We start from the raw sequence: 19,722 nt of genomic DNA, 5'->3' as shown, positions 1-19,722 counted from the left end.
GCCAGACGTGTGAACATTTCGAAAAATATACAAAAAATGCCGTATTCGCCAAATACTAGGCAGGTAACACTTTTTTAAGTATGGCGCGCAACTATTTTCGAAATTCGTTCGTTCATTTATTACTTGACGATATATGGGTAAATAATTGTTGGTCGCTACTTACAAATATGTAAGAAGGCTCTCTCAAGTGCTTATAGAAAAATAAAATACATTGATATGAACTACTTCCAGCCAATGGAGCCGGGGCCATCGGCTGGTGCACTGGGCGTCGGCTGATAGCCTGGTGGGATGCTAAAGCCAAGCACTTCAAAATCACCACCAGGAGCTGTTACTCCTGATGCTGGTGCTTGCACTGGATATGGCGGCGTCTTCTGTATTACGGTGGCTATTGGTTTTCCTGCTGGCGAAACAGGATTCGGAGTGTATTCTACAGGAGCTGCTGGTGTTGTGTCCACTGCCTTTGGATAAAGACTAGGAACGGGTGACTTAGCGGCAGCAGCGCCATTAGCAAAGCCCAGCTGGCCATCAAAATGATAAACCGGATACCGTGGTTTGTATGTGTTAGACTCAAAATGTTCAGTGCTCACATCCTCCTGGAAATTAGGCTCAGCTTAAAAGCAAAATTGATTATAAATCAATTGCAAGCAGCTTAATGTTTATGCTACTTACGTAATGGACTATAGTTGCCATTTGTGTTGGCTTGCTGTGCTTTCTGTGCCGGTCCCTTGTCGTTTGCACTGCCCACCAGCGGTACAGTTCCAATGACCAGAGGAAAATCCACGATCAGATCACCGCCACCATGCAGACGAAAGGTTTTGGCAATGAATCGCAGCGTGTAGCTAACCTGGATGGGATCTCGCTCGCTGAGCGTGGACGGAGTTGTTGGCGGTACCATTAAATATTCATCGAAAAGCGCTTTATTGTGTTTATCCACTTCGCCGCAGTGTTTGTCCGCAATGCGAACTTCTGTCGTCTTCACCTGTTCCTGATCATTCGCTTTGCCTCGATATTTGACGTTCTTAAATAGTCGCACTTTCACATCCTGACACTGCACATCCGACTGATTGTCGAGCACGACATGGAAGTTTATTTTCTGTCCCGGCACATAGGCGCTGTATGTGGTGCTCACATCCATTACCATCGGTTTATTGCCACCAAAAATTGAACCCCACCAAAATGTTTTCTCCTCAATGCGATTTAACGGTTGCTAGAGTTGCGATAAATTAATAATTACAAATTATCGAAATCGCTATCGATGTTAGACTTACCGATAACGATGGATTTGCATTCAAATCGTTAGGCAGTATGACAGTAAAACATTGTTTAAATATGTTATTATATCGCACGGCCCGATCGATAGTTAGTGTTACTTCATGCTTAACCTGGCCGTGTGTGCCATTGAAAGAGGTTGGCGCCTGGGGTGGAATGGTAGTCTGAAAGGGAAACACATACTTCCCCTTGGGCAACTCCAACTGCGATCCGCCACTCTGGCCATAAACATATTTATCGTTGCTATAAAAGATCTCTGTTGCCGTACGCGTTTCCAGTGACTTGACCAGTTTGCCATCATCTCCGGGTTTTTCGACGCTCTCCTGCCAGCGAGTCTCCACAAAACCATTGACAGTGACATAGATTGCTATATGGGAACAAGAGGTAATAAGGGGCATCAGAGTAATTGACTTAATTTATTTGTTACATTATTAAAGCTGCATGCTGTGTGGGCCGGCAATAGATCAAGCAAAAAGTTCATGTTTAATTTAATTTCATTTGACTTGTCCTTGACTCGTTATAAACATCATGCATACACACACACTTCAACTTAGGCCCATTAGAAAACCAGTTTTGAAACATAATTAAAGTTTTCGGTATGCGTGTGAACAGGAATACATAAATACGAAGTTAAGCCTAAATCAAGCGTTTAAAATAAAGTTCAGGGCAATTGTATTTCTTTTTAATAGTTATATCTATTGTACAGGCTACCACAATTTGTTGTTTACAAATCAAAGTTCAGCACAGACGAGATCAAATATCTAGTAAAAGCAATAATAATACACAGCAGCCATATAATTCAATGAAAAACTAGTTTTATTTTTACTCTCGCACTAATATCATATAGCCGACACTCGAATGTATGTATGAATAGCAACATTAGCCACCGACCGGCACAATAACAAAAGAAATAACAATAACAAAACTCAACAACAATGACTGCGGCTCAACGAATACTAATGAAGCGCTGTCAAGCCCTGAGAGTTTGGCTACGCAATGGAAATGGATGAGGGAACAGAGACAGTTTCATGACGTCATGCGCAGACACAAAGAAATATTATTACGTCTTAGCTCGAGACTTACAGCGTATGGTTTTGGAGCGTTCTGTGATGAGTTCAGCTGTGCCAGATACAATTTGACCAGCATAATAGACGCCAAGAACGTTATCGAAGGTAAAATTAATTTTACTACTCATCTTCGCTATGAAGTCAAATAGCCTTGGTGACAGGCAGTAACAGGATATTTTGTTATGTGGATTGTTGTGGTATGTTTGTTTTATTGATAGAATGGCAATCAGCAAATACAGAAAACATACACACTAGGTCGGGCCCGAGAACGACCACTAAACGCGACGCGACCACCGAACGACTGAATGCGAGCAGTCACAAATTAATACTGAGGCAGAATCCGATTAATAAATTATCAAATGCTCTTGTTACTATTTCGATAATTTTCAAATAAATGGGGAAGTACATATAAACAACGTATTAAATATATTAAATGTGTGGCAACATTAAAATTGGTATTTTAAATTTGTCAACAAGGCGTTGCTGCTTATCGCATTTTCAAACCTAAAGCTTTTAGCGCTTCAATTAGCAAAGGCCAGGTGGCAACGCTGTACTGAATTTAGCGTCAGCTGACTTTGTTGGAGTAATCGTCTATCGTTATCGAGTTGCAAGCTAAAACAAAAGCAACAACGTTTCTAGTTACTTTTGGTTAATTATTAAAATAGTTGCCGTAGTTAATCGGGTTCAATAAAAGTGTTGTGCGCGTTAGAATAATGAGAAATCAGCTACATAGTGAAAACTGAAGAAATCCGCTAGATTACCGGTGAAGTTATCAAAAATAGTGAGAAATGTTGTAGTTGTAGTTCTGCACAAAGTGAGGTGATGATACCACAGCGGCCGCTCAAATGAGTCGTTGTATATGTTATTTTTGGATGACAATTTAATAAGAGGAGCACAACAACAACACCAGCAGCATGGAAAGCGATCGATTATGCATCAGGCTAGACAATCCAGAGCGCATTTTTTATGCCGGCCAAGTGATACGCGGCGAGATTTGGATGAATCTCAATAAGCGAACCAAAATTCGAGGTAAATTTGAATAAATGCTGTTATTGTATGAACATGAATCTCATCATTTCACAAGCACAGCTTGCATCATGAGTGAGTCAGGCAGGCGAGTACTGAGCTCAATTTCTGTGGTCAGTAGTGAACTTTTTTTCGTGATTGTTTTGCCCATTGTCATCGCTGGTTTCGTTATGGCCGCATTGGCATAAACAAAGAAGATGCTTGACAGCAGCAGAAAGCCTGCAACAACAAAAGCGCAACGCAGCCATTATACATTTACGTTGCTCTTGGATTGTGTGATATTTCGATTGCAAATTCTTTAAATTGTCATTCATCGATAGGCGTCCAATTGCTCACACTCGCAGAAGCCAATTGCACTTTTTGTTTTTGGGGTCATTTGATTCAGGAAATGCTACGCGCGGTTTCATTGTATAGTATGTGTGTAAATTTACGCGTGTATGTGTATGTTTGCTGGGCGGGGGCAGGTGTGGTGTACGACGAGTAACTCTAGCTGTGTGTGTAAGTGTGCGCAAGTGTATGTGTGTATGTGTGTCAAAAATGCCGTAATATTGGTCAAAACACGATGAGAGCTTTTGCTCTCAATACAGTGCTGCATAAAATAAGACGCTCACTTAAAAGCATTTTGTATCTAACTAAATCTATGTATGTATGTATTACACAATTCAATGTTTATTCTGCAAAAGCTTAAAATATTGTTTTGATCTTCAAACAGCTGCTTTATGTTGACACAGTTGTTAAGAAAACAGCTGACTATTCAATATCAACGAAGCAATTGTGATTTGTTGACATTTGTTTAATCAGTTGTAGGGCTGTATTCCATATCTCATGCTCATGTGTGGCGTCCATTCATCGTGAGAGCCACAAGAGTGTGGCGCCTTGCTATTTAGTTCCAAACTTCGTTAACATTTATGGACCCCAATCAGTGTATTTTAAAATCACACTCAATTGAGCGTAACTACACTAGTGTGCGTGACGTTGTGAGCTCTCTCGCGTACGTGTGAAACTGAGAGAGCAGACAAGCAAATGTGTAGAGCGCAGCACTCGTCAGTGGTTGTAGCTTCAACTAACAATGCCCTACATCATAATGTGGAGGGCATTTGTATACGATAATATAATGCCCAAGAAGCCATAAAACCAAACACTCGGAGCTGTCATGTTGTAGTATTACGAAGTCCGAAAATAGTTTTTTGCCATATCAAAATCAGCAGCAACATGTTATCAGTGGGTAATATAAAAAACGATTTATTATCAGAGCACCAACTTAGGAGCGTTTATACAAGTACAAGTATATATGTGTATATATATAATAATCATATCAAAACAAAACACTTTTATGAGGGGAATGTTTTGGATGGCTTTACGTTGCCAGCCTCGATGTCAATTACCAATGATTTTTGTATGTATAAGTTGTAGAGAAAATACATTTGTTTGGAACCGTCTAATTTGTTGATTCGATTCTAATTTGTAAGGCTTCGCAATTATATTTGATTAGTTCCAATGAACTCCTAACCCCCGTCCTCCTGCACAATACATATTTATACATACTTATATATATGTATATTGATTTGCCTTAATTGAACACATCTCATCTTTCTTATAAGCATCAGCTGCCTGCCTATTCATAATAAAACATTTGTGCACATATTTAATTGAACTGTCTTTCTAGTTTATATAATACCCTATTTAACCCTTGTTGACCTTGTCCTTAAGAAAGCGTTCGACGCGTGGCCATATTTCCTTAGTTTCACGACCCTTGAACGTAGTTACCAGACCACGTTCCCCATACCAAGCCAAAACCGGACCCATTAGCTCATCATAGAGCTGCAAACGCTTGGCTACCACTTCGGGTTTGTCATCTTCCCGTTGAGTTAGTGGTTCGCCCGTAACATCATCCTTGCCCGATACTTTAGGATCGTTAAAGCCAATGTTATAGACACGGCCCGACGGTGCGTGAATCCAACGATGTTTCACTCGTTCAATGATCACATCGTGTGGAATGTTTAGATCAATAACAGCGTTAATCTGACAGCGTGCCGACAAAATATCAGCTTGAGCTCCATTACGCGGAAATCCATCCAAAATGTACGACTTGTTGCCCACCTCTGTAATGCGAGCGATCATTGTTTTTGTCACTATCTCATCGGGTACCAATTGTCCGGCGGCAATGTAGCTTTGTGCTTTTTTGCCGAGATCCGTGTTTTTGATAATATTCTGGCGCAGAATGTCGCCTGATGAAATGTGCAGAAAACCAAATGTTTTCACAATGAGTTCCGAGATTGTGCCTTTGCCTGACCCAGGTGCACCGATTATCACAGCACGAAAGATTTTTGTATACATTTTTATATAGTAAAGTGGTTGGATTTGTGCTGCAAGAAATATGAAAAAAATAACGTTAAGAAACAATTAAACTCTTTCGTACTTAGTTGTTATTTGTGTTTGCTGATAATATATGTATATCCCCTTATTTACTTATGTATGTGTATATGCATAGTATTAACTACATGGGGCAATTATTTTGCAATAGTGTAAGATAAGAGCGATCAAAGTCTTCGTTGTTGATTTTAATATGAATCAATATGGAATTTTTGTGTTCGATAGTATTAAATATGGAATCGGCTTATTTTTAGATATCACATATCTAACATTTTTCTTATAATCTATAGTATAGACTATCAAGTGATAAGCGCTAACTAATTTATGCCACATTTTGATTACAATTCGTAATCGCAATAAATTCATTTTTATTTTTCATTCATTTGACCAGGGAAGAAATCATTCGGCTGCTGAGTGTCCATAAGACCCACATGGCAACTGAAATTGTAGCGCACCAACAATAACAACAACAAGCGTGGCTTTTTTTCAAGTTCTTTGTCTTCATGTAGCCAGTAGTTGTAGTTGTCGCTGTACTCGTTGTTGTTGTTTTTGTGGGTGCGCTCTTATCGTTCAAAGTCCAAACAAAAGCTACGCCAGCCGCGTGTTGTTTTTCCTTTTGCATTTTACTCTTTTATTCGCAATTTTTATTGTCTCGTCTAGCACAAATTCTGCTTGTTGTTGTGAGAAAACTGCAACGCTTATATAAAATTTGGCAACACCAAAAATGTTTTACTGCTTTTTCACTTACATCGCAAACTTTTTGTAGTATTTAGTATGAGAATGTGTGTGTGTGTGTGAGAAGTTGATTCGTCTTCTATATTTATCGATTTATTTAATTAAATTTTAGCACCCGTACTAATTACAATAACTTGTCGCGGTTTTCGAATTTTAAATCAAAGTCTTGCGCGCAACCAATATTTACACACTAACACAGCAATAACTACATAGGCCAGCCAGACACACACACATTCTCCCTTAAGCGGGCTCCACAAAAAGTTACTTCTGCTGTTGCCGGCAGGCAAATATCAACTGAATGGCCGAGGGACGCTTTATCTGAGGCTGCCTTTTTTAACTTCCAGACATTTGATGCGTAGCACGCTCACGATTTGTAGTTGGAGCCACAACAACTGCATATGGTGCACACACACACACACAAGCATTCGTCTTGCTCTCATTCTTCTCGCTGTCTCTCTCGCTCTCTGGCTAGCAGTTTGTTGTCAGTGTATTTGTGAGAACTATTGTGAATAGCCGGTTTGAGCATTGAGAGAGGAGCGAAGCACGCGCTTTGGTATAAATAGAAACACACATACGGACTTACATGTGTTCTGTGCGTGTAATTGGTTAGGAAAATAACAAACAGTATCATCTGTTGATATCAGTTTTGACAAATACCCTGTAAACAAAAAACACCAAATGGCGATTTTATTTATTTAAATCATTAGCTATTGACTTCTATAAAAACACTCACGCATTTCCCACACATCTATCAATCTTTTGAGAGATTGTAAATAAAAATAATAATTTGCCACCCACTAATGTGTTTTTGTTTGATATTAATAACAATTGCATTTTAGTACTTTTAATATTTTATGCATGCAAACCATGCAAATTGCTTCGAAAGCATTCTTTATTTTGGTGTTCAGGTTTGTGTTGCAGCTTTATATATATAGTTCAGAGAAGGGTGTGCTTGGGGGGCAGATGGTAGATACTTATTACATTTCGAATGAATTTTCAAGTATACATATTCTACGTACATAAGTAGGAGAGAAAAACTTAACACTGGATATATCCACAGATTTTGTTTTTGGGATTTCTACATTTCTAGGCAGTATCACTAGATGTGTTATTTGTGGCTTCTCGTTTATTTCTTACTATATCCTTATCCTTATCGCCTTCGATAATACCCTGTTTGCGTTCCTTTTGTGCTTGTTCCTTGATCATCGCCTCCATATCCTCGACGAGAGGTTCCTCTTCGCCCGGTGGCCGCAATTCCTCCTCGGGCGTATAGCGTCTGCCATTGTTCCTACTGTTGTCCACAAAATTGTTCCAGCGATGCTGGAAACGTCCACGAGGATATCCACGTCCACGACCACGTGGCTGGTAACGCGGTGGTCCTCCATAACGTCGAGGACTGATGCTGCGCGAGCGTGTGCGTCGATAACGTTCCGATGGAGATGGTGTGCGACGCGGCACAAACGGTGATGGCGTGCGACGTGACGCAAATGGCGATGGACTGCGTCTGGAGCCAAATGGTGAAGGCGTTCGCCGTCCTCCGCGGACAAAGGAACGCGAGCGAGAGCGTCTGTCGCGTGTCTCAAAGCGTGGCTTAAACCAAGCACCACCACCGCGTCCCCTGTAGCGCGATCCACCGCCATAACGTTGTGGGGAATAGCTGCGACTACGACTGCGCGAACGTGAGCGTGGCGAACGTCGTCGTCTTGATCTTGAGAGACGTGAATGACTGCGACTACGACTGCGGCTGCTGCGGCTTCGGCTGTGTGAGCGCGGGCTGCCGCGTCGTTTTGAAATACGTCTGCCGCGTGAACGACTGCGACTGTTGCGACGTCGTGGCGAACGACTGCGACTCCTACTTCGACTGCGGCTGCGACTCTGAGAATGGGAGCTCAGGGGCGTGGCCAAGCGCAGCAGACCAAATTTGTCCATTTGCAGCGGGCGCTTCTTGATTTGAAAGGAAAGTTTCTGTTGCTGCTGTTGTTGAATATTGGGTTTGACATCATGGAATTTGGGCGCAGGCGGTGGTTGCTCATCATCTGTGTTGGCTGCAGCAGCTGCCGCTGCAGCATGCTTCGAGGTGCTTGGCCCCATCATGACATCATAAGCAGATATCGACGATGGCTGTTTGCGGTTTGTGGTTATTGTTGCAGAAGGCGGTGGTGGTGGCGGAGTTTCCGAGCGTTGTTTCCGCTTAAAATAGTGTTTGAGTTGTGATTTAAGTTGATCATCGCTGGTGCTTGTGCTGACGAGTCTGCAAAATGTTTTTGTTGGGGAAACAAAGAAAGAAAAGGTAGTAAAATGCACAGTATATGAAATAAACTCACTTAGCATACTTATCCCGGCTAAAAATTCGTCATGCATTAGAGAAAAGCACAAGGAGATTGATTGAATCAATAAAAGCTGAAAGGGCCAACGACTCTAGATCAAATGTTTGTTTATTGAAATGCAACACTGCAACTAAACAAATGATCTAGGGTATCATATGGTCACTCAAGTTTACCTGAATGCCTCGGCGTAATCAATCTTTTTGAGCATTTCCAGCGCCGCTTCGGTTGCCGTCAGCGATCCACTTTCGTCCGATGATTTGCTTTTTGATTTTTTGCTGTTCTTTTTCTGACCTTTGTCCTTGTCCTTCTTCTTTTTTCCCTTCTTTTTTGACTTTTTGTGCTTGCTGGCATCGCGCAACAGTTTGCGCACACTGCTCATGGTCTCGTCATCATCCAATTTAAATTCATTAACCGCCTGAGCATCGCTGACAGCGCGTTTATCCTGTTCGATGGGCAAGTAGGATGATTGATTGCGCGATTTGCCGGCTAAAATGTATTTCAATAGATGTTTTGGGTTTTTTGTGTTCAAATACAGTTGGAGTAATTTCCATGATACTTACATTGATCCTCGCTGTCCTCACTGCCACTCGAAGAGCTTGAATCATCCGAGGAGGCGGCAATTGTCACCGTAGCGCTGGCACTACTTGATGGTAAATGAAGCATCTCCGATGAATTGCCCGCTTGTAGGGATGTTAACAAGCTGGAGGAGGCAGCGCTTGAGGCGACGGCAGCAGCTACTGTTGGTCGCTGCTGCAGTGCATCGAGGGATATACGTGCCTGCTCATGCTGTGGCAATAGATTCAAGCAATCGCTGTAGGCTTTAATGGCATCGGGCAGGCGATTCTCTTCCTCATAGCTGCGTCCGAGTGCGACCAACGTTTCGCCCATATATTTACGCGCATTCACATGGTATTTATTCAACAATAGCGCCTTTTCAAAGTCTTTGAGACCCTTTAAGAAACTGCCGCGATTCGCGTAAAGCGCACCGCGCGCCACCAAGCCCTCGACATTGCGCGGATCAATGTTTAGGGCCTTGTTCAGGCACTGAAAAGCCTCGACCTGTTGGCCATTCTTAAAGTGCTCAATGCCATCAGCCACGGAGCTGGATGGTTTCGTTTCCGATCGGATCGTGTGTTTGTGTGGGTTCAAGCGGGGTGGTTGTGGTGCAATGGACAATTATACATACAAATGTTGTTGATGCATATATATAGAGTTTTATAAATAAGCTATGATCACGACTAAACAGTTTCAACAAACAAACTGATAACAGTTTGACCTGATAAACTAGCACAGTCGTGATTAGAAGCTCAGCCAACTTACCGAAATGCCCATTGTGAGGCTTGTTTCTGTCGCAACTCGGGCGCATAGTCAGACTCTGGAAAGCCGACTTTGATATTTTGCATCAGCGTTAAATTCTCTTGAGGCTGCAGTCCATTAAGTTGAAAGAGCACATCATAATTGGGATTCTCAAATTCCAGAGCAGCATTTAGCTGATCTTCATAGTGCAAAGCACTTGATTGTTCCACATTGTGCAATTGTCTAAAAAAGAATAGTATTTAGTTATACATTAAAATATATAGATATATAGCACATACACATAGTATTTAGGGAAATCGTTTAGATCGCATAGTCCAAGTTTGACATCGGGTGACTTTTGGTATAAACCCAACATGCCCAGCGTTAAACGTTCCACATCCGCCGAGACATTGCAGACTTCGCAGCGTATAAAATCATTGACGGCAAAAGGACGTGGATTTCCCTGTTTGTCCAGCGGCAATGGACCCCATTGGTCTTGAAAGATTATGGCCTAAAAGGAGCAGGAAATTATAAGGATGATTGGAAGACTCAACGGGTTAACAAACCTTAATCGGTATATCAGCTAGATAAAAGTGCAGCGGCTCCGCAGTGCACAGAGGTTTCACCACAATGCGATTTGCATTAGACATGATCTTTTGCACTGTCGCACAAATGATGTCACCCTGTTTAAGTGCACCCATGCGATGTGCCCACGCCTTGCGCTTATCCTTAACATTCATGAAATACTCGATGGGCGGTTGGGGCACAAAACAATTGCTCATTTGGGCCAGCCATGATTCCTCCATCACATTGCCCACAAGTTGTTTGTCATACAAATCGGGCGCTTTGCGTGCAAGAAACTGATGGATCTTCAAACGCTTGGCACGCTCCTGAAACGTGAAGTATTTCTGGCGCTCCTGATAAACACTATAATTGGGTTGTGTTAGATTTAAACGCCGCAAGTCTTCGACGCCGCGTTCATCGTCCCAGATCTTTTGCAATGGCTGCCCATGATAGCACAGGGCTCGTGCGATATAGTTGGCATTCATTTTGTGGTCCGACATTTATTGCACTTTCTGCTCCATTCGAAATTTTTCACTGTCTAGCTGTCCTGTAAAAAAAATGTTTGTAAAACCGCATGAAAAAATGTCCGGCTCCGGTCAGAAATAATTGTTCATAAATACGCTTTTTCTCTGTGCTGCATTCACTTGTGCGTCATGCAAATTCTTCCAATTGTTGTGCATGTTTTTGCTCAATTATTTGTATATAATTACTTGCCTTATTTTAAATGCAGAAAATTAAATTAAATATATTCGACTGCTGCACAATGCGAGGAAAAAATGATGTTTTTTGTTCAGTAATTACGTGGCAACTCTGGTTTTTCGTTTTTGCGGAGGTCTCGATACTTATCGATATTATTGGGTTAGGCTCAGCCGCTTATTGGCCATTGCGATTTGCTTAAATGCATCAATTGGAAAAATGAAGTAAATAAAATATTTAAATTTGTAAATTTTTTATTGTGAATTATTGATTATTGAATAAATGGTTTAATAGCAAAATTAAAAAAAGATTTTGCATCGATGTGTGACCACAGGCAGATTTTTTAAAATATGCCGGTGTATATACCGAAAAACAAACCCTGACAGTATTTTTATTTAGTTAACTTTCTTCGTTCAGTTGGTCTTCGTTGAAATAGCGAAGACAGCGATGTGATTAGCGAGAACATAAACCCCTGTGACGTGATGACTAGTTCGTTACATGGTACACTAGATGGCGTATTTTTGTTTACCGTTTTTAATTCAAAACGTATATTTTGAACTTTGCAGCTATAAAAATCCAAGTAACTGGTAAAGGAAAATGCAAATGGATGGAAATATTACGCAAAAATTCTAACAACAATGAATACACACGCAGTTTATTTTACACAAGCAAAGAAATCTACGAGCACAGCGAAACACCGCTTCCAGAATTTGAACCCAACGGGGTGGAGCTATCGCCCGGCGAGCACACATTTATCTTTAATGTGGCGCTGGGCCGTCAGCTACCCTCCAGCTTCAAAGGGAGCTACGGCAGCATCAAGTACAAGATGCGCATTCTAATTCAAAGACCCTGGACATTCAATGAACGTCATACCATACCATTTACGGTTGTGAAGAATATGCCATTGCCGGCAACATATCGCAGCAATCCCACGCCACTGGAGAAGCAAATCACAAAAACAATTAGCTTGTTTGGCACACGGCCCATTACCATGGTGGCATTGCTGCCCGAGGATTTTGCAGTGCGTGGTGAACCTTTGCGCATCTGTGTCACGGTCATGAATAACAGCACAACCAATGTGGAGAAGCTGCGCTTCAAGTGAGTACCGATAACGATAACAGACAATCGAAGTCTTAATCTATGCGGTAAAAAATACTACATCGATTAAAATACTATACTAATAAATCGTTAAATTTGAATCTTTAAAGATTATTTAGATTTTGTGTTTATTAATTATTTGTTTTTTCACATGATTTATTTATGGTTTCTTATATATTTTCGTGCTTTCCGCAGTTTAATGATTTACTTTACTTTTAATTTAAATAAGAAATCACTAAGTGTATTGTAAAATATTTTGTTGACTCATTTTACATTTCAATTGCCATATTTTGTGCTTACAGCGTTTTACAGTATATCACCTACTATAGCCATGTGCCGTTGCGGGTGCAGAAGGTCGAGTGCATTGGCATTGCCAGCAAGGAGACAGGCTCGGTTCACAAAAAGAGCGAGCGCAGCTTTGCCCACGAGCTGCTCATGCCGGACACGGCGCAGCCAACAGATCAAGAGTACAGCGGCGTCATAACTATTTCGTACGAGCTGCGCGTAGAGGCTGTGCTGCGTGGCTTCTTCAAGAATCTGGTGCTTAATTTGCCCTTCAAGGTCTATTCCCAGGACTCTTCCACAAGGCTAGGCTCTGTTCGTCCTTCGCTGCCACCGCGTCCTGACAATGGACCTCCCGGTCCGGACGATATGTCGACCCCCGTTACCACTGGGGGTAATCCATTTGAACCAGCCGCTGCCACACTTGTTTATCCAACGCTAGACTCTTCCATTGGCTCGCCATCGCATTCATCGCAGTACAGCGAATGCAGTTCCATGAATTCCACCACATCGGACTCAACTTTGAGTCCGGCTGTTGGTGGCGTCGAGCTATCCTATACATCGGGCTCGCAGTCTTCGCAATTTGGCAGCCCGTCGGCGCGTGCCAGTTTGCGCAGCAACTGCAATGTGCCCTACATGCCTTATTCGTCCAGTCCGATGATGGTTCAATCATATCCACCGTTAGCACATTATATGCCTGAACCTGTCAGGGCATCCGCCGCATCACCAGCATATCCTTTTTTGGCCGAACATGTCCAACAGACATCGCCAGCAATCTCAACATCTGGATCGTATTCATCGTCACGTCAGCCACCAATGTTGGCCGAAGATATCCTAGAGACAAGCGTATCGCCAGCACCTCGAGTTGCCAGCGGCTATACTCAATTGCCATCCACCTCAAGGATGTCCGGACCGCATTCATTGCGTAAGTTCTTTGTGCGGAGAGCATTTTCGTTGATATCCATAGCCAATATATGTCTCTATTGCAGCTCCATCGTATGATGAACTCTTTGGCAGCGCCAATGCACCACCGGAGTCACCAAAGTGAGCTGCCCCAAGCTGTCTCATCTCATACACATACACACACACGCACTCGTAATCGTAGTTTATGCCGCCCAGTTATATCTAAGCTTTTGCATAGAATCAACGCTTCAGGTTTACTTTAGAGAGCTTACAACAAACGCCTAATCTCGAGTTGTGCATCTCATCATATTTATTTAAAAAACAAAGCAATCCGATCAATACAACAATAAGTTGTAAAATGTCTCACAAAATACATGCATAAAATAAAAGAGAATTATTTTAATGCATTTGTAAGATTTAACACAAATCAATTGCACAAAGTTGATTAATTAATTTGCGCTTTTGCTGTTCTCTAGACTTGTTCTGTTTAACGCCAATCTTGTGTTCGCATCGCGCATTTTTGAAAAAGGCGTGCCAGGCAACAGACTTTCGTATTCTTACCAAATTAGTTATCCAATTAATTGCGTAGGCTCCAATTCTAAAAAGAGAAAAACACTAGACTCATTCAATTGTATTCGAATATTTACAAAGGAAATTTAAACGAATTTTACACAATATCGTTAACTAGATTCGCATCAATTTCATTTATACATATGTTCTTTTTTCTACTTTTATATTGAATCTCACACTTTTCATTAATTTCGATATTGTGTTAAACATTACTTTACTCAATTTACCAAAAAAAAAAAAAAAAAAAACAAAAAAACACCATGACTTTGAAAAAGTTACTTTTCTATTTAAGCGTTTTCTAAAGAAACAAAATCAATTTGGAATATATTTTCTTTCGATTTATCACAAGAAATCATATATTTATTAAAACTTATTTATTTTTGCACCTCATAAACTTTTTGTGCGTTCTGAAGAGCACTCTTGCATAAATTGCACAATTTTAATACGATATTAAAACTAAGAAGACATGTTTACACATTTACTCACAAGAAGCTCTACTTCTTAAAAATCATAAATCATGTGTACTTATCGCAACGTTAATAAGTATTGATCGATATGATATATATTTTTTTGTGTGTGAAAGAATCTTGCAAATATTATTGTAAACGTGGTCGTATACGTAATATGCGTATGCAATGAGAATATTTTAGTTAGTAAGTGCACAAATCAAATCGCAACATGAATGATTTCTTTAAGGTGCTTTATATTATTATTCAGTGAATATTTTTGGAGAATTTTTTCATGATTTTAACAACGCAATGAAACCAATAAAATGTTATACTTGAAAAACAAATTTACAGTATTTATTGGAGATAAGCTAAAAGGTAACGTATTGTTCTCTCAAAATGCAATCTGGCCAAAAATGCGAAAGGTGTGTTGGATTGTGCTGTGTACGTGTTAAATTACAATTTCAAGTGCTTGACGGGTAGTGTGTTAACGTCTTGCTTCGCCTCTTCCTCAGGCAGCGGCAACTGGCAAGTGGCAAGTGGCAAGTCGTTGGCTCTATAAACGTGTGCGGCTTTTGCAACAAGAAACGGAAGTGTTAAGTCAGCTGTAATTGTTTTCCTACTTTTTGTTTCGACTCTCAAGCAACAACAACGACATTGGCGACGACAATTTAGTTTCCCCCCCGTCCCCGTCTCCGGCTTTTCACTATTTCCACTGGCTGTAGTCTGAGCAACCATAAATTATATTTTTTTTCGCCTCATACTACTTAGCAGTACCACATGGTCTGGTGGTATGTACAACTACATGTATGTATGTATGGAGGATGTAACAGAAGGGGTCGCTGCATGGGAAGCGGACATAAACAAAATTGTTAAATAATAGCGACATTTAACGGAAGTGTAATGCCTTTCATTCAGGGCCTAACAACACGCGCGACAAACGATCTGGCTCTCAGCACTCTGCAGCTCTCTGGTTTTATGTCAAATTATAGAGGTGTTAAGGGCGCACGACGCTTGACGCACGACGCACGTGGACTGGTCATGTTGAGCAGTCCTCCTCCCACAACCTCCTCGTTTCTCGTTCTCTCTCTCTCTCGCAACTTGCTGTCCACCCCTTCGAGGCTCTTTAATGTCTTAATTCATTCCAGTTGTAGCTTTGCTTTTAAAATACAAACACAATGCGAGTCAAGCTGTAACTGTAATTTGTGGCTTATGCCACGTAGCAATAAGAGAATTCAATGCTTTGATTTTTGGCATAAAAACGTGACACTAGTGTATATTAAGTATACGCCATGTGTGTGCCAAATAGATGTTACACTATCAGCACGCACGTAAATCATCAAATTGTATTTAAATTCAATAAAATTGCAAATGTAATTAACTCGTAGTTGATTACAAATTCAAAGTTTCTTTTAAAAAATTGACAATTCAAAAAATCATTTATCTCGTTTGCTCTTATTCCTTTGATTTTTCTCCTCTTTAATGTTTTATCTCCGTATCAGAAGTTTATCTCACAACTTATGTTATTAACCTTTATTCAACTTATTTAAATTATATCATATTTGTAAGTTTATTACAAACCGAGCCTTGCAAAAGGAAATATGCCTCTGTGTTTTTGTGTGCGGCATGTGGCAAAGCGTAGAAGAACTTGGAGTCAAAACTTGGGGCACAACAGGCCCTCAGCTGGGGCACGGAGTGGAGAGAGAGAGAGGCAATGAAATTAGTTTATTTGGCTGGAGCCAAAGCGAAAGTCAACAATGGGGAAAATGAAAGAAATTGGGCAAAGTGAAAAGCATATTGCCTAATGCCAAATAACCAAATCAAAACTAATCGAGCAGAAGTTACTGCAACTGCTCTGTGTTCTTCTTTTTGCCTCACTGTGCCATCATCATAGCAGGTGGTGACTTCCTGGTGGCGGGTTGCCCGCAGTGAAAATGGTTTTAAATTGCCGCCTGATTGTCTTTCAACTTGACTCACACTTGTGGCATTTGCCACTGGTCACGGACTCTCCACTGTCCTCCTCCCTTCTGCTCTTTCCGTTTCCCTTGCTCCATTTCCCACTCTCTCTCTCTCTCTTTCGACTGAATGGTGACTCAAATTTAATCAAGCGCACAAATTTTTGCACGTACGTATTTCTATTTCTATGATATTCAATGGGCGGCTTCCACTTTTTTGGTATTGCCAGTGGTCCAGCTGTTGGTCACATGTGTTGCTCCTCCTCCCTCCCTCTCCTCCGCTTTAGTTCACTCAACACTAGTTCCCATTCTTTTCTGTTTTCTGTCTGTCAGTGTGAATGGGCGTGAAACGAACTCCGTCCATGACTTGGCCCAGGCAACAGTTGCCAAAGACTGCGACCCTTTTGTCATTGTTGCCCCAGTTCGGTGGCAAGGAGGCGACACCAGCAGCAGTCGCTTCATTAAGCATTTTTCTTGTTGTTGTTGTTGGTGTTGCTGTTGCTGTTGTTGTGGAGCTCAAGCTGTGCCGGATTGTGTAAAAGTTGCATCCGAAGTTTTTGATTGTGGCTTACACTGTCCACAATGTTAGCTAAATTGAGAAGATTTCACAGTTTGTGCTATTTAAACTCTTTAATATAATTTTATTTAATGTCATATACAAAGATTAGCTACATTTGCTTATTATAGCATACTTTTTGGGGCAAAAATAGTTTGACTTTTATTGTATGTAGAACTTGCCATATTAGTTTTCTTTAACTATTTGTTGACAAGAATTAAATTTATACATTTATTTTGACATTTATTTATGCAAATAATAAATGACAAATTCAGCGCAAAGAATCTTGAGCTATTATTTATAAATTGTTGTTAAATGAAAGGTTTCATTTGGCTGGGACCGCAATTCTAATACTTTGTTGCCAAATAAGTTGTGCAATGCCAATTTTTGACACAGTTGCTGACCACTTTCGTGGGTTTTCTTTGCAGCAATTTGTTGTACGTACCACACACGCACGTGCCTGCCTCATGCCCCATGTCCCACGCCTCATGCTCCGCTCACTTGCCACACACACGCTCGTACAATATGTTGCAATTTCTGTTAATTTTGTTATTGAGACACGTTCGCACGAATTGCGTCACAGCTTGTGAAGGATGCTGTTCAAATGCAGCAGCAACGACTGTTAACATGAGCATTGATATTGGTCTTCGGATCGGATTTGGGAGTTTGGGATGGCGATGGGAATGAGGCAGATGGGGTTATGGAATCTTAAGGCTGAGCTGATTGATGTACTTTATGCTATGCTGGAGTTGTATTTGCAAACAAGCCACAGCAAAAGCTTGTGGTGAGCATATTATTTCATAGCCATAGCCATAGCTAAAGCCAAAGTCAAAACGTCTTTTTAAAGAAATGCCAAAGCATTGGCCGGTGCTCAAAAGGCCACAACAAAGCAAATGCCATGCTAAACTAGCAGCCAACTTGAGCAGAAGCTAACCAGTTTATGCGCAGTTGAGCAATATTTTCTTTTTTTTGTTTTCTTGTTCACAATGAACTAATTTCTCTTGCTCACATTGCGTATACGCAATTTATAATTGTTAAAGTTTCATTGAATCTGAACGTTTTTAAAGATTTCTTCAGCACATTATGCAAACATTTCTTTACGTATTTTAGAATGATTTTTACTTATTAGTACTACAAATTTCCAATGAAAAAGGGTATGAATAAGTCTGCCTCACACTGCGTTTTCAGCCATTCTTATTCTCCATTTGGTTAGCAGCTGTTTCCAGCTTAAATAGTTTTGAATAAAAACTTTTGCATAATCCATTGGCACAGGTTGCTCAATCAATAAACAAACTCTGATTAATGGCATAAAAACAAGTTTTACGTAAGCATTTTACCGGCAATCTGTTTGGCTTTCACATCGTGCAAATGAAAACTATTTGTTTTTGTTTATCATGTAAATAAATTAGTAATTAATGCATAAAAATCAACATAATTAAATTATGTTGCAGAAAACCAATAAATGTTTTAACATGTTGTTTGGCAATCATTATTAGCCGTTAAATGCTCATGCAATGAACATAAAAAAAATACAACTTGGATTAACAAAAACATTTATATAAATTAACACCTCTTGTGTGGACATATGTATGGGGATTTTGCTCGTAAATTAAATTAAAGAGATTTGCAAATGATTTGCATAAATTAATAAATAAATGCACAAAAAACAACAACATAATTTTTATTCATTTGTAAATGTTAACTTGTTCACTTTTAATCAAATCAAATTTCCCTTGTCATTGAATGGTTTGTTAGCTTTGCAATAAAATGCTCTATGCAAAACAAATACAAAAATTGCATAATAATAAAGAAAATTTATTGTACAGTTGTCTAAAAAGTTTACAAATTGATTTGATATGATGTAAATTTAGAGAATATTAAACTCAAATTAAATTGACCATAAATGTTATATAATTTAGCCGCTGGGAATATAGATTACAATTCGATCCAAAATTGATATTGTGCGATGGAAAAATTTGATTTAAATTAATTCAAATTCAAACTGTTTTAACTTAAAACTGCACACTTAAAACTGCAACTATGTTGAAACATAACAAAATTCATTAAATTATTGCAACAATTGGCTTGAATTTCACTTTGCCAATTGGCTCAATAGACCGCAATGCAGGAAACCCAATAAATTAAGCAGAATAATAATTATTACTTGTTTGGTTACGCCACCAACAAACATAACATGCTACAATTGACTTAAATTCTATTCATCCTCGTTTTTGTTGATCTGATATGCCACAAAATCTATACACTGTATAGCAAATTGTGTGCGTATATTGAATTCCTTGCACTGAAAATGGGAAATGGTAAATTGACACGGACTAAATCAAATCAAATCAAATCAAAATGAAAGAGAAATGTTGTCAGGTTAAGTCAAATGAAATGCTTGCCATACTCTTGGCTAAGTTCGTGTCCAGGTTGTGAGCCGCATTCTTCTTCTGTTATTGAAGCAGCAGCAGCAGCAGTTGGGCAAATGGCATTGTCAATGGTCAAAATTAATAGAATACAAATATGCAGAGTGACGCAGAAATGTTAACCAAGAGAGTT

At 40.1% G+C, this 19,722-nt stretch overlaps 3 protein-coding genes across 7 annotated transcripts; 1 reads left to right on the top strand and 2 right to left on the bottom strand.

Moving 5' to 3' along the window:
* Positions 1-117: 117 nt before the first annotated feature.
* On the bottom strand, positions 118-2,740 carry LOC117576061 (arrestin domain-containing protein 2). The gene is made up of 4 exons (XM_034260595.2): positions 2,353-2,740; positions 1,269-1,636; positions 670-1,207; positions 118-610 (listed from the first exon to the last, which is right to left on the bottom strand). Exons 1-4 carry the CDS (start codon positions 2,462-2,464, stop codon positions 222-224), a joined length of 1,407 nt encoding a protein of 468 aa, XP_034116486.1. The 5' UTR covers positions 2,465-2,740; the 3' UTR covers positions 118-221.
* Positions 2,741-2,943: 203 nt separating this feature from the next.
* Positions 2,944-14,988, top strand: LOC117573760 (arrestin domain-containing protein 17). Its single transcript, XM_034257151.2, has 4 exons — positions 2,944-3,365; positions 11,920-12,451; positions 12,754-13,658; positions 13,723-14,988. Exons 1-4 carry the CDS (start codon positions 3,251-3,253, stop codon positions 13,779-13,781), a joined length of 1,611 nt encoding a protein of 536 aa, XP_034113042.1. The 5' UTR covers positions 2,944-3,250; the 3' UTR covers positions 13,782-14,988.
* LOC117573759 (tetratricopeptide repeat protein 14 homolog) lies at positions 4,585-11,478 on the bottom strand. Of its 5 annotated transcripts, none has more exons than XM_052008156.1 (7): positions 11,278-11,292; positions 10,660-11,204; positions 10,393-10,604; positions 10,118-10,336; positions 9,358-9,899; positions 8,971-9,283; positions 7,324-8,721 (listed from the first exon to the last, which is right to left on the bottom strand). In XM_052008156.1, the coding sequence occupies exons 2-7, from the start codon at positions 11,155-11,157 to the stop codon at positions 7,557-7,559; spliced, it is 2,949 nt and encodes a 982-aa protein (XP_051864116.1). In that variant the 5' UTR covers positions 11,158-11,204; positions 11,278-11,292; the 3' UTR covers positions 7,324-7,556. The 5 variants fall into 5 exon arrangements, with proteins under 5 accessions (XP_034113040.1, XP_034113041.1, XP_034113037.1 ...); XM_034257145.2 differs by lacking the exon at positions 11,278-11,292 and adding an exon at positions 11,372-11,477 and having other exon boundaries at positions 7,325-8,721; XM_034257146.2 differs by lacking the exons at positions 7,324-8,721; positions 8,971-9,283; positions 9,358-9,899; positions 11,278-11,292 and adding exons at positions 5,369-5,728; positions 11,372-11,478.
* Positions 14,989-19,722: the final 4,734 nt, after the last annotated feature.

The sequence above is a fragment of the Drosophila albomicans genome, chromosome 2R (genome assembly GCF_009650485.2).
Source record: "Drosophila albomicans strain 15112-1751.03 chromosome 2R, ASM965048v2, whole genome shotgun sequence".
NCBI classification, from domain to species: domain Eukaryota; kingdom Metazoa; phylum Arthropoda; class Insecta; order Diptera; family Drosophilidae; genus Drosophila; species Drosophila albomicans.
This window is presented reverse-complemented; position numbering and strand designations above follow the sequence as displayed.